Consider the following 12,353-nt stretch of genomic DNA (forward strand, 5'->3'; position numbering starts at 1 on the left):
CTGCGCTCTTGCTGGAGTACGCGCGGAGAGTCCCTGCGCTCTTGCTGGAGTACGCGCGGAGAGTCCCTGCGCTCTTGCTGGAGTACGCGCGGAGAGTCCCTGCGCTCTTGCTGGAGTACGCGCGGAGAGTCCCTGCGCTCTTGCTGGAGTACGCGCGGAGAGTCCCTGCGCTCTTGCTGGAGTACGCGCGGAGAGTCCCTGCGCTCTTGCTGGAGTACGCGCGGAGAGTCCCTGCGCTCTTGCTGGAGTACGCGCGGAGAGTCCCTGCGCTCTTGCTGGAGTACGCGCGGAGAGTCCCTGCGCTCTTGCTGGAGTACGCGCGGAGAGTCCCTGCGCTCTTGCTGGAGTACGCGCGGAGAGTCCCTGCGCTCTTGCTGGAGTACGCGAGTAGTATAAAGCCGCACTTCCTACCTCCGTAGGTGTAGAATGTAGGTGTAGAGTGTAGGTGTAGAATTTCAAGGTCACCCTCTGCCACGCCCCCAACAGCGCCCCCTGGAAAACTCGCGCGCGCCCCCTGGCGGCTGCGCCCCCTCGCGGGAAAACTCGCGCGCCCCCTCGCGGGAAAACTCGCGCGCCCCCTCGCGGGAAAACTCGCGCGCCCCCTCGCGGGAAAACATTGCGCGGGAATCTGGCAGTCCTGTCTACAACTGTCTCTGTGACGTCATTGGCGGGAAAACACCTGTCAGTCTCTTCTACAACTGTATTTGTGACGTCATTGATAAGAGACGAGAATTTATTAAACGTACATGGCCAAGGGTTAATGATAGGTTGAAAGTTGCGCAATCCATTGTAATTTTTAGTTTGACTCAAAATTTTAACCTTTTTTCAAGGAGTTTATTTTGATTATGGTATTGTTTTTAATGGTAATTAAAAGGTCCACGTAAAAGCGTAATTAATATATAAGAAATTCATCTTAGACGTAATAGTAGAAAGCAACTGTATCTGTAACGTCATTGGCGGGAAAATCTACAACTGTATCTGTGACGTCATTGATATAAGAGATGAGGATGAATGGATAAAGGTTGAACTTATAGCTTTAAGCATACATTGACAAGGGTTAAATAGAAAATCTTTCATTGAGAAAGTGTAATTATGGAAAATAAGTTAAGCCGAGTGTATTATAACAGTGAAAGTCCTCTCAGTTACGGTAGCGTAAAGAAATTGAAACAAGGAGTGAAAAATGTTTCGAAGAAAAAAATTAAGACATGGCTTCAGTCTCAACCAACATATACCATTCACAAAGCAAGGAGGATATACTTTCCAAGAAATCGTACTTACGTTACAACAGCCAATGAAGTATTTCAGTGCGACTTGATCGATCTACGAAATCTTAAGAAATATAATAAAGGGTTTCAATATATTCTAACTATTATTGATATCCTCTCAAAATATGCTTGGAGTCTTCCTTTGAAAAATAAAACTAGTAAAGAGGTTTTGAAAGCTATGCGGAGAGTTATTAAAGAAAGAAAGCCGTTACGAATTAATGTTGATCAAGGTAGCGAATTTTTATCAAAATTGTTTAAAGATTATTTAAGAAAAGAGGGGATAAGTCTTTATACTAGTGTAGGTGCGATTAAATGCGGAGTAATTGAAAGGTTTAATAGAACTTTAAAGGATAAAATCTTCAAGTTATTAACTAGAACGAAGAAACTAAATTACATTGATGCCTTACCCAAAATAATGAAAGCCTACAATTCAACTGTACATTCAAGTACTGGTTTCGCTCCTGTTGATGTCAATATGCAAAATGAGCATTTAGTGTGGAAACGTCTGTATGGTAAACAATCTAGGGCAAAACCACCAATGTTAAAGGTCGGTGATCTTGTTAGGCTATCAAAAAGCAAACCTTTGTTCGAAAAGGGTTACAAAGGGTACTGGACCAAGGAAATATTTATCATTTCAAAAATTCTGTACAGAAACCCCGTTTGTTATATTGTAAAGGACTTTGATGATGAAGAAATAAGGGGAGCTTTTTACGAATGTGAACTTCAAAAAGTTATCTTGTAAAATATATAGAATAGTAATTGAAAAATAAAAAACATTTAAAGTTAACGAGTCATGTCGAACGATTCATTTTACGTAACTCTCGTGAGTACGGCTTCTATGAACGTGTTTCCGGGAAACACGCAATCTCATTTTAAAGTTCAATTACCAGCTCCATTGCATTTGAATGGAAACTGGCATGTGGGTTTAGCCGAAGCATTTTTACCTAAAGCTTGGGATAATGTGTCTGCAGACTATCTTTATTTTAGGGCCGGAGTCTACGATTATACGGACAATATTTGGGATCAATTTAAGGTGCAATTTACCGGCGGAACTTTACGCGGAGATGGTTACGACGCGTACAAAAATTTATTAAAAACTATGAACAATGCCATACCACCGGAAATACGATCTTCGGTATACATGTTTGTAGCATATAGTGACGATAATGAAAAAGCTTTTTGCGCCCTTAGGGCTAAAAATGGGTATGAAGTTCAAATACCTGAGGAGATGGGTAAAATCCTAGGATTGAGTTCCATGGAATGGATAAAAGAAAGATTTACGTTTCCCGAAGAACTCGTTAAAAGAAAGAAAGAGGACCCTCTCGTCCTAGATAGTTCCAATAATTTTTTCTATATCAGGAAGAGAAAAGGTCATAAAAATGCTCGAGAGTTGATATTACAAATACAACCTGGTCAATATACAAGCATTGAAAACGTCATCGAAGCTATGACCAATGAAATTCCTACGGAACATAGATCTATGATTAAAATAAACCTGAATCCCGACGGAAAAGTAAATATCAAATGTGTAAATGATTATTATCTACTGTTCACGAAAGAAAAGTCGGGTCTTGGAAGATTGTTAGGGTTTCACGAGGATCAAATGGACTATCCTCTTAGAAATTCAACTAGCAAGAGTATAGCGGATATTGACAAGGGCACTGCAAGTTTATATATTTATACAAATTTAATACTACCTCAAGTAGTTGGTGATGTCTATGCTCCGTTACTAAGGGTTGTGCCTATAGTCAATGATAAATCAACAACGTTAGCCGTCCATCGGTTTCAAAACATTGACTATTACCCATTAAGATGTCCGTCATTTGAAATGATAGAAATAGACATGAGAACTGATTATGGAGAGAATATTATGTTTAAGTTAAACAAATCAGTCATAAAACTTCATTTCATACTCAAACATGACACGAAGTAACATATACCTAAATTACTACTTGAACCAAACCGGAAGTGGTCTTACCGGAAGTGGTCTTAGTCACTTCCGGGGACCAGTATTTCAGAGAGGAAATGGTCTTGGGAGTATTTTTAAAAGCTTAATAAGATTTATAACACCAGTTTTTAAGCCCGTTGGGAAAGCACTAGGAAGAGAAGCCCTAAGAACTGGGTCCAAAATAGCTGGTGATTACATTGCGGGTAGAAACCTAAAAGAGTCTCTGAAATCTAATTTGAGCGAAGCTGGAGCAAATTTATTACAAAAAGCGAGTCAACACTTGTCACAACCGCAAACTGGTTCGGGTCGCCGTAGAAAGCTGAAGACTAGAAATCGAATCATAAAGAAAAAACGAACCAAGACTGACTTTTTGGACTAAAAAACAATAAACATGGTTGAGGGTATGATGTCAGAACTGGATTTATTCGCGGTGCCACCGGCGAATTACAATGTTGAAAATAGTGACTACGTAATTTACAAGCCTTTGGCATCAATTTCGGATCAAGGCCCTATTGAGTTCTTTGTTCCAGGATCTAATGATCTCTATACGGACTTGGCTAAAACATTGTTACAAGTTAGAGTAAAATTACTCAAAGATGATGGTTCTGCATTAACTGCTCTAGAAACGGATGTGGGTCCTGTGAATTTGTTACACGCTGCTCTGTTTAATCAAGTAGATGTGTTTTTCGGAGATACTCAAGTTAATACTTCGACAAACGCATATCCGTATTTGGCATTCTTTGAAACGCATATAAATTACGGTGACAGTGCAAAAAATTCCTATCTATCTGCAAAAATGTACTACAAAGATAATCCAGTAGACGCCGCAAAAATGTTTTTAGCTGCGAATAAAAATGATAACAATGGTATGTTGAAAAGGAAAAATCGCGTAGCCCTCTCAAACCCCGTTGATATGATCGGTGATTTACATCTTGATGTGTGTCGAATGGACAAGTTTCTTTTAAATAACGTAGATGTTAGGTTTCGATTCATAAAGTCAGTAAACGAATTTGCTATTATCTCAACAATAGCAAATCAAAAATTTAAATTTAAAATATTAGACGTAACTTTACTAATTAAAAAGGTTAAGGTCAATGCGGAAATAATGTTAGCTCACGCTATGGTTCATGAAAAGCATAACGTTATTTACCCTATTAACCGGACCGTGTTAAAATACTTTTCTATTAGTAGTGGTTTAACGGATATTACACGCGAAAATGTATTTATGAACAAAATGCCAGCCCGGGTAATTATTGGTTTAGTTAGAACGGCAGCCTTTAACGGCGATCTGAGTTTAAATGGTTTCGAATTTGCTCATTTCAATTTAAACTACTTGGCCTTAACAATAGGGAACCAAACATTTCCCAACCCTCCATTTACGCCAAACTATAACGTTAACGAGTATTCCCGAGAGTATCTTTCAAATTATACGGCTTTGGACTTGTTCAAAAGAAATAAAGGAAATTGTGTTTCTTACGAAGAATATAAAGAAGGTAACGTTCTCTACGGATTTGATTTAACCCCGGAAGAGCAAGCTAGTGCTGACCATCTATCACGGAATAAACAAGGAAACTTGAGAATATCAATGAAATTTAAGTCTCCGTTGGTTCATAATGTAACGGCTATTGTTTACGCGGAATTTGAATCGGAAATAATAATTTCAAAAGATCGCACCGTGATTTACAATCCCTCAGGAGAATGAATACCGTAGAAATAAACGAATTTTTAACGTGTGAATCCGTAACAAAACCATTTTTTCTCGGTGTTTTTGCCTTTGATCAAAAACCATTACCACCCAGACAGAAAAAATATTGTTTTTGTTTTAATACGGAACCAAAATCAAGCCGAGGCATTCACTGGTTAGCAATCTACGTAGATAATGGAATAGGTACCTTTTTTGATTCTTACGGAAATGATCCTTTTTACTACAATCTTGTAGACCTTAACCTTTACGCTAGTAAATGGTATTTTAACAACGTACCTATACAATATCCTTTGTCCGAAACGTGTGGACTACATTGTATTTTCTATTTATTTAACATGTGTAACGGCTATACCCTAGATATGATTATTCAAGACTTATATAATCCTCATGATTTAATGTATAACGAAGCAATGGTACTTTTGTTTATGTGCAATCATTTATTAAATCATAAAGACATGTATTGTAATCAATAAACTTTATTCGTATAAATCGATCCATTTATTTTCCGTCTTTCGTCTTTTGTTTTGTCGTCTTACAGTTATGTTTGATTCTTCTTCTTTTGGTTTGGAATTTTTTTTAGGTTTCCTTCTTAGTTCAAGCGGAGAGTACAATTTTTTCAGTTCTTGATATTCGTGAATTACTTGGGCCATACTGTTTTTCCTATTCTTTTTAAGCCTTTCAGGATTTGGTAATACAGTAGATACTGGAGCAGTAAATGTAAATGGCGGAGCTGGTGCTGTTGCTGCTGGTGACTGCGTTGACATCACATTTGCAGGTGTTGATGGCATTATATTTGGAGGCAGTGTAGGTATTAGATTAGGTGTCGATGTCGGAACCATTGGAACTGGCAATGGTTGTACAATAGGGGGTTGACTTAATTTTACGGTCGGTGGTTCAACAAATTTCTTAACGTTTAGAAACTTTTGTAGCGTTGTCAAATATTCTCTCAATTTTGTTTCGGATGTTCCTGGTTTTTCAAGAATTTCACTCATTTCTTTGTCTAAATCGGATAATTCTCTGTCTACGGCCGACAAAACTGTAGAAGCCGGAACTAGTATCATTTTTTTCATCGTACAGCGTTAATCGCCGAAATTACACTAGGGACCAATGTTCCTAGTAGTAAAGGCCAGAATCCTCCTGTTTGATTAGTCATCAAACGACGTTTCTTTTTTAATGACAAAGATTTCAGAGCTAATCTTCTTATAACCCTTTTATGACTCCTAAGTTTTGCCTTTTGAGCCTTGGTGATTGGCAAGCCTCCAGTTGTAATATTATGACAAATATTGCAAATAGCTTTTATCTGAGCATTGCTACTATTTTTAAGAATTTTTTTTCTTTGTTTACTATGTTTTAAAACGTGTAAGAAGGGATAGTGTGGACGAAGTGATCGGGGTACCATCGTTATGGTAAATAATTTATTTTGGAGAGTTCGCGTTAATTTAATCCTCGACAAAAACTATCATAGGACCATCAGAAGGAAGGACATTGCTCCTTAAACGTAGTTTATCATCTTGGTCCTGTTTACAATCAATTAATATATAACTATGAGGTTTCTCCGTAGCCATTTCATAGGCTTTAGCTAAAAAATGTTTCTTTTTGGGAAACGTTTGCCGTCCTAGGTATTCAACAGCGGACGAATCTCTCGGAGACTTATAGATAATTATATAAGAACAATTAAGACTTATTGTCCTGGCCTCTTTCCCCTTAGCGAAGAGGTTCTGCGTAATTAAAATCAACGAGGTATTGAGATGATGAGACCCCTTGACAAACCAATCAGAAATTTGACTGCTACTATTACACTCGGATGATAAGTCGTCGAAAATCAACAGATTATTTTTAGTCCTATCGAAGAAATCTTCGTCATTAGGCGGTAAACCTTTTATAAAATCGATATTTCCAATTTTTCTTTTTAATTCGTCAAATTTTGGTTGATACATAGAATAACAATAAACTATACGATCTGGAGGTGGCTCAATCATTAATCGACTATTTTCCAACAATTTAAATACAAATGTCGATTTTCCCGACATAGTTGGTCCGGAGCAAACCATTTGATAAGGATGAATAAATTTTAATCTGCATGCCATAATTTATAATAAGTGAATAAAACCTTTTTTTAGAAAAAACGTTAATATATACGTACGAGCAAGGTTGATGCAAAAGTCGTCAAGACGACATCGTGGATATATATCCCGCGAATTACGTTGAAGAAGTTAAGAAGTAATTGTCAAAAATTGCGATTAATTGAAAAACAGCAGCGCGTGTGTGCATCTAGGGACTAGAGTACGTTACTTGAAATAAACCTCAGAAACAGATGAAATCGTTTCTTCAGTCCCTGCCCCTTCATTTTATTAAAAAATAAAAGGAACGAAAAACGAAATATCAAAGACAAATAAACAACAACAATAGCTCTTCATTTAAAAAACAAACTCTTAATGAAACATCTCTTAGGGTTGAGTTCGGGTAAGGTATAGGGTTCGAGGTTGGTTACGGTTAGGGTTTGGGTTACGGGCGGGGTTTGAGTTCGAGTTACGGGTTGGGATTTGAGGTTAGATTAGGAGTATAGTTTGAGGCTGAGTGTTTCAAAATGGTTACTATTTCCCCGCGAATTACGTTGAAGAAGTTAAGAAGTAATTGTCAAAAATTGCTATTAATTGAAAAACAGCAGCGCGTGTGTGCATCTAGGGACTAGAGTACGTTACTTGAAATAAACCTCAGAAACAGATGAAATCGTTTCTTCAGTCCCTGCCCCTTCATTTTATTAAAAAATAAAAGGAACGAAAAAGGAAATATCAAAGACAAATAAATAACAACAATAGCTCTTCATTTTAAAAACAAACTCGTAATGAAGCATCTCTTGTTTGTAAAGAAAAACATAAAATAAATGACACTATTAAACATTGTGGTGAACTGTTTTATTATTAATTTTAATTTTCTTAACCAATCAATTAAGTTATTAGGATATTATTTCTGTATTTTTCATAATATAGTTGAACTGCCTATTTCTACGAGGATGAATTCAGGGTTCGTACAAACCTTCGTAACTGGGAAAACTTTCAAAAATTCAGGGAAATTTAGAGTTTATGGTAAAATTCAGTTGGAGCGGCGCCTGTACGTAATTAACTGTTAGAACGCGTCTTCTATTGTAGGTCTTGGAGTAGTGTTACGGTTAATGTCTTCCCCCATAAAACCGTGTTCGAAGGGATAATTATTTGACGGACTATGCCAATCAGTAGTTTGTTCGCAATCGTCAGCATCTTTTAATGAGAATAATGGTTGTAAAATGCAGTTGGAACACCAACTTTTGTTATAGTTCCAGATATAATAGTGTAACGCATCTTTACTATTAACCTGATAGTGATCAGTTAACTGTTCATATTTAGCGTTTAAACAATCGTTTAAACTATGATGAAAATAGCAACCGGGACATATTCGTCTATAATTTTGAGGGCAACCACAATAGCAAATTTTTGCAAAATATTGGTAATGTAAATGATTTTGTTCATTTGTTAAGATAAATGGTGGCGTTTCTATCCGATTGCGATGCACTAGTTCAAATTCTTCAAACGTTAAGGGAATGAATTCGTCGAACACTATTTTTCTCTCTATAGACGATTTTGATATACTTATATCCAAATCTTCGAAAGTTCCAGGTGGTCGATGTTTCTCTACTTCGGCGGCTTTAAAAAAGACTGATTCTATTTGCCCCCAAAAAGTTTTCGGTATAAAATTTTTTACATCGTTAAAATTAAAATATCTTTCATTATGCAACTTATATTTAAAAACATGCATCAAATTTTTTATAGCGATATCTTGTAAAGACGTTACTTTAACGTCTTCTATTTTTTGTTTTTTTCTAGGAGATTCTATTATATTTTCTTCTTCCATTTCGGTCACAAGAGCGTGTCTCTTACTCTGATTCGCTGTATAAAATAACTATTTCCCTCTTACTAAATTTTCTAGTCCATTTGAAAAGTATAAAGTACTCACCTTTTTATAGAAATTTGTTATAGCAAGTTGTTAGTAAAGTATTTTTCGGTCCGAATGATTCTCGTCCTTTAAGGTATGCTGAGCCGAGGTTCATAGATTTTTGTAGAACAAAGTCTATAACCTTGACGTCACACGTATATTTCAAATTACCTTTGACGCCAACCTTGTTTTCGCTTTATAAAAACACCTGTTAGTTATAACGGAGCAAAATATAACACGGTATAGGCGCTATATTATTCACCTTCAGGTATAACGAAGCCTCGGATCCTAGCTAGATTAAGTTATTTTATGGAACGAAGTCTATAACCAACAACTGTTAAAGGAGCAAAATATAACACGGTATAGGCGCTATATTATTCACCTTCAGGTATAACGAAGTCTCGGATCCTAGCTAGCTTAATAGTATTTTATGGAACGAAGTCTATAACCAACAACTGTTTGTTATAAGAGAGTAAAATATATTTCCAATTATCTTTGACGTCAACCAACCTTGTTTTCGCTTCATAAAAACAACTGTTTATTATAAAAATATATCCTTTACAAAAGTAACCTTGGTTCGCTTGTTAAGGACTCTCGCTAAGGGGATTCGAACTCGTGAACAACGAGTTTAAAGGCAGATACGTTAACGAGCGAGCCAATGTTACTTGAGGGTGTATGCGGTTGATGACTATAGTACCGTGGATTTATTAATATAATATGATTCTTTCCCCCCCCCGTGACGAAAAGTATATCTGCTGGATTCCCCCCGTTACAAAAAGTATATCTGCTGGATAATCAAGTTCGCTACTAGCCATAAGTTACTGTATTCAGATCTATCAAATTCTCTCCGCCATAATAATAGTCATGTCTTTATCGAATATACCTTCTCTTTTTACCTTGGCTAAAGAAGCGTCGCGCGAAACTTTTAATATACTATACGAGTATGAACTCGCTTCTCGACATGATCTTTATTCGGGTTGTTTACCAACTCATATCGCTACTGAACTTGAAGAAACACTCGCTACCGCCGGTCAGTGCCTCGATTCAAACATTTTAAACTATCTTTCGGCGCAAGATGTTTTCGACACTCGAGTTAAAGCGCATTATAAACTTTCATTTCTTCAGTACAACTATGTTATGACGCGCCCCTCGGAATTACCTCACAATATTCCTGATTGGCGTCACGGTAATCACGTTGTAAAAGACTATTTTAAATTAGAAAATGTTTTTGCGTGCCCCAACAAAAACCCATATTGCTTAAGGTGTCACGAAAACGAATCAAAACGTATATTAAAACTTTGTTCCACGTGTTATTACGATATCGATATGAATATTGAGAAAGACTTTGATCAAGTGACCCGTGTAAAATATCATTCAATTATAGATAGAAACGATATTTACGACAATATCGTTCTGGATAAGGGTAACAATTGGTGTAACAATTGTTACACTACCCCCTTATTCACTATTTTTCCGGAAACCATTTGTAAAGAAACATTTAAAAATATTTACCACGCCGTTAAACGTTCCCTAATATTCGATGAAACAGACGTCGAATTCAAAATCTTAAAATACCCCCGCTTGTAATATTAGTTTTAATTTAAAAATTTAAACTTTACCCCCCAGTTCCCGTGTAATTTAAAAAAATCCTTGTAAAATATTGTTTAATTTCTGTTACTTTTGTATTATATTTCCTATATCACGTAATACGTGGGGTACATGCGTATTTTCACAAAGTTTCTGTAAGACTCAATATCATATTGATCATAATAACACGTGAAACAAAGTATTTAGTTTATTATTAGTGTATTTAGTTTATTATTAGTTTATTTATATATTGTGCATTTATAACATTAAAAGTAAAACGAAATAAATTTCCTTACCTACAGCCCAAATATCACTCCAAAATTATTATGATATTTTTCGTTTGAATCAACTAACCATTCCACGAACATCTGTCACGACAAAACGGAAACAGTAGGTGTACCATTTTTGAAACGCTTTTCACCCAATACCAGTTCAATATAAACCAACTAGTTTTTTCTACCTTTGGCTGCATAGTGATAATTTATCTTGGTTTAGTGTAGTTTTAGAGTGTTCTATTGTGTTTTATTATAGATTTATTGTACCTTAGTGTATTTTATTTACTTTTAGTGTATTTTATTGTGGTTTTTTTTATTTAAATCAGCAATTATACAGATCATAAACAAATAACATTGAGATTACTTGAATATCAAGTATAGATTAACTTAGTTTTGAAAAAGTCAATATCGTTTATGATACAATTAAAAAGAAATGGCTCGTCAATTGGTTGGTTAGAACCAAAATCATTTCTATAATTTTCCAAAACTTTTTCATAATCAATTTTTTTCAAGGCTTTAATGAGGTTTTTTTGCACTCTTTCATTCCAATCACTTTCCTCTAATTCACATTGTACATCGTGAGCAATCTGGTTTTGACAGGCCTCGTTTTGACAATATTTGGTTATTTCCAATAATATTTCAGTCAGATTCTTAAGAACAGCTTCTCTCATGGATTCCACGGCTCTAGTTTTCTCTACCAACTCATTGTCAAGCAGTCCTCTAATTTTTTTTAAGTGTTCCCAAGAAGTATGATTAAGGGAAATTCCCTCGCCAGTAGCGTACATGACGTTATATTTTTCACATTTTCCTCTAGTGTATTTTCTAATGTCCAATATACGTTTCTTTCCACGGGTAAAACATTCCAATTTCAAATTTGAAGTAGTAGGATATAACCAGACGGAAAAACGCGGCGAATTACCCTCGAAGAAGGTATCAATCTCGTTGGTATACTCAAAGATATTACACCATAGTTCCTTTTGCAAGCATAACTCTACACCCGTATCAGTCCTTTTCCAGTAAACCTCCGGGGATAAGACGTTACCGATCCAAACCTCTACTTTATCCGCTACGCTATGAACTTGACACATCTTCATTTAACAATGATAAAACTTTACCGCAACCCCTTAATATACGTTACGCAATACAACAATTCTTCGAATGACGTCACAATTGTAGAAGAGAAGAGACTGACAGGTGTTTTCCCGCCAATGACGTCACAGAGACAGTTGTAGACAGGACTGCCAGATTCCCGCGCAATGTTTTCCCGCGAGGGGGCGCGCGAGTTTTCCCGCGAGGGGGCGCAGCCGCCAGGGGGCGCGCGCGAGTTTTCCCGCGAGGGGGCGCGCCAGGGGGCGCGCGCGAGTTTCCCAGGGGGCGCGCGCGAGTTTTCCAGGGGGCGCTGTTGGGGGCGTGGCAGAGGGTGACCTTGAAATTCTACACCTACACTCTACACCTACATTCTACACCTACGGAGGTAGGAAGTGCGGCTTTATACTACTTACGCGCGGAGAGTCCCTGCGCTCTTGCTGGAGTACGCGCGGATAGTCCCTGCGCTCTTGCTGGAGTACGCGCGGAGAGTCCCTGCGCTCTTGCTGGAGTACGCG

The 12,353-nt window shown here is 37.1% G+C and overlaps 1 protein-coding gene across 1 annotated transcript; it reads left to right on the plus strand.

Annotated features, from left to right (window-relative positions):
• The first annotated feature begins 3,604 nt into the window (after positions 1 to 3,604).
• On the plus strand, positions 3,605 to 4,915 carry LOC149645052 (uncharacterized protein F54H12.2-like). The gene is made up of 2 exons (XM_089850414.1): positions 3,605 to 4,183; positions 4,298 to 4,915. The coding sequence occupies exons 1-2, from the start codon at positions 3,605 to 3,607 to the stop codon at positions 4,913 to 4,915; spliced, it is 1,197 nt and encodes a 398-aa protein (XP_089706540.1).
• The last annotated feature ends 7,438 nt before the right edge of the window (positions 4,916 to 12,353 follow it).

Source organism: Phalangium opilio, unplaced genomic scaffold, assembly GCF_054372755.1.
Source record: "Phalangium opilio isolate 3A_F unplaced genomic scaffold, DU_Popi_V2 ptg000090l_1, whole genome shotgun sequence".
NCBI lineage: Eukaryota > Metazoa > Arthropoda > Arachnida > Opiliones > Phalangiidae > Phalangium > Phalangium opilio.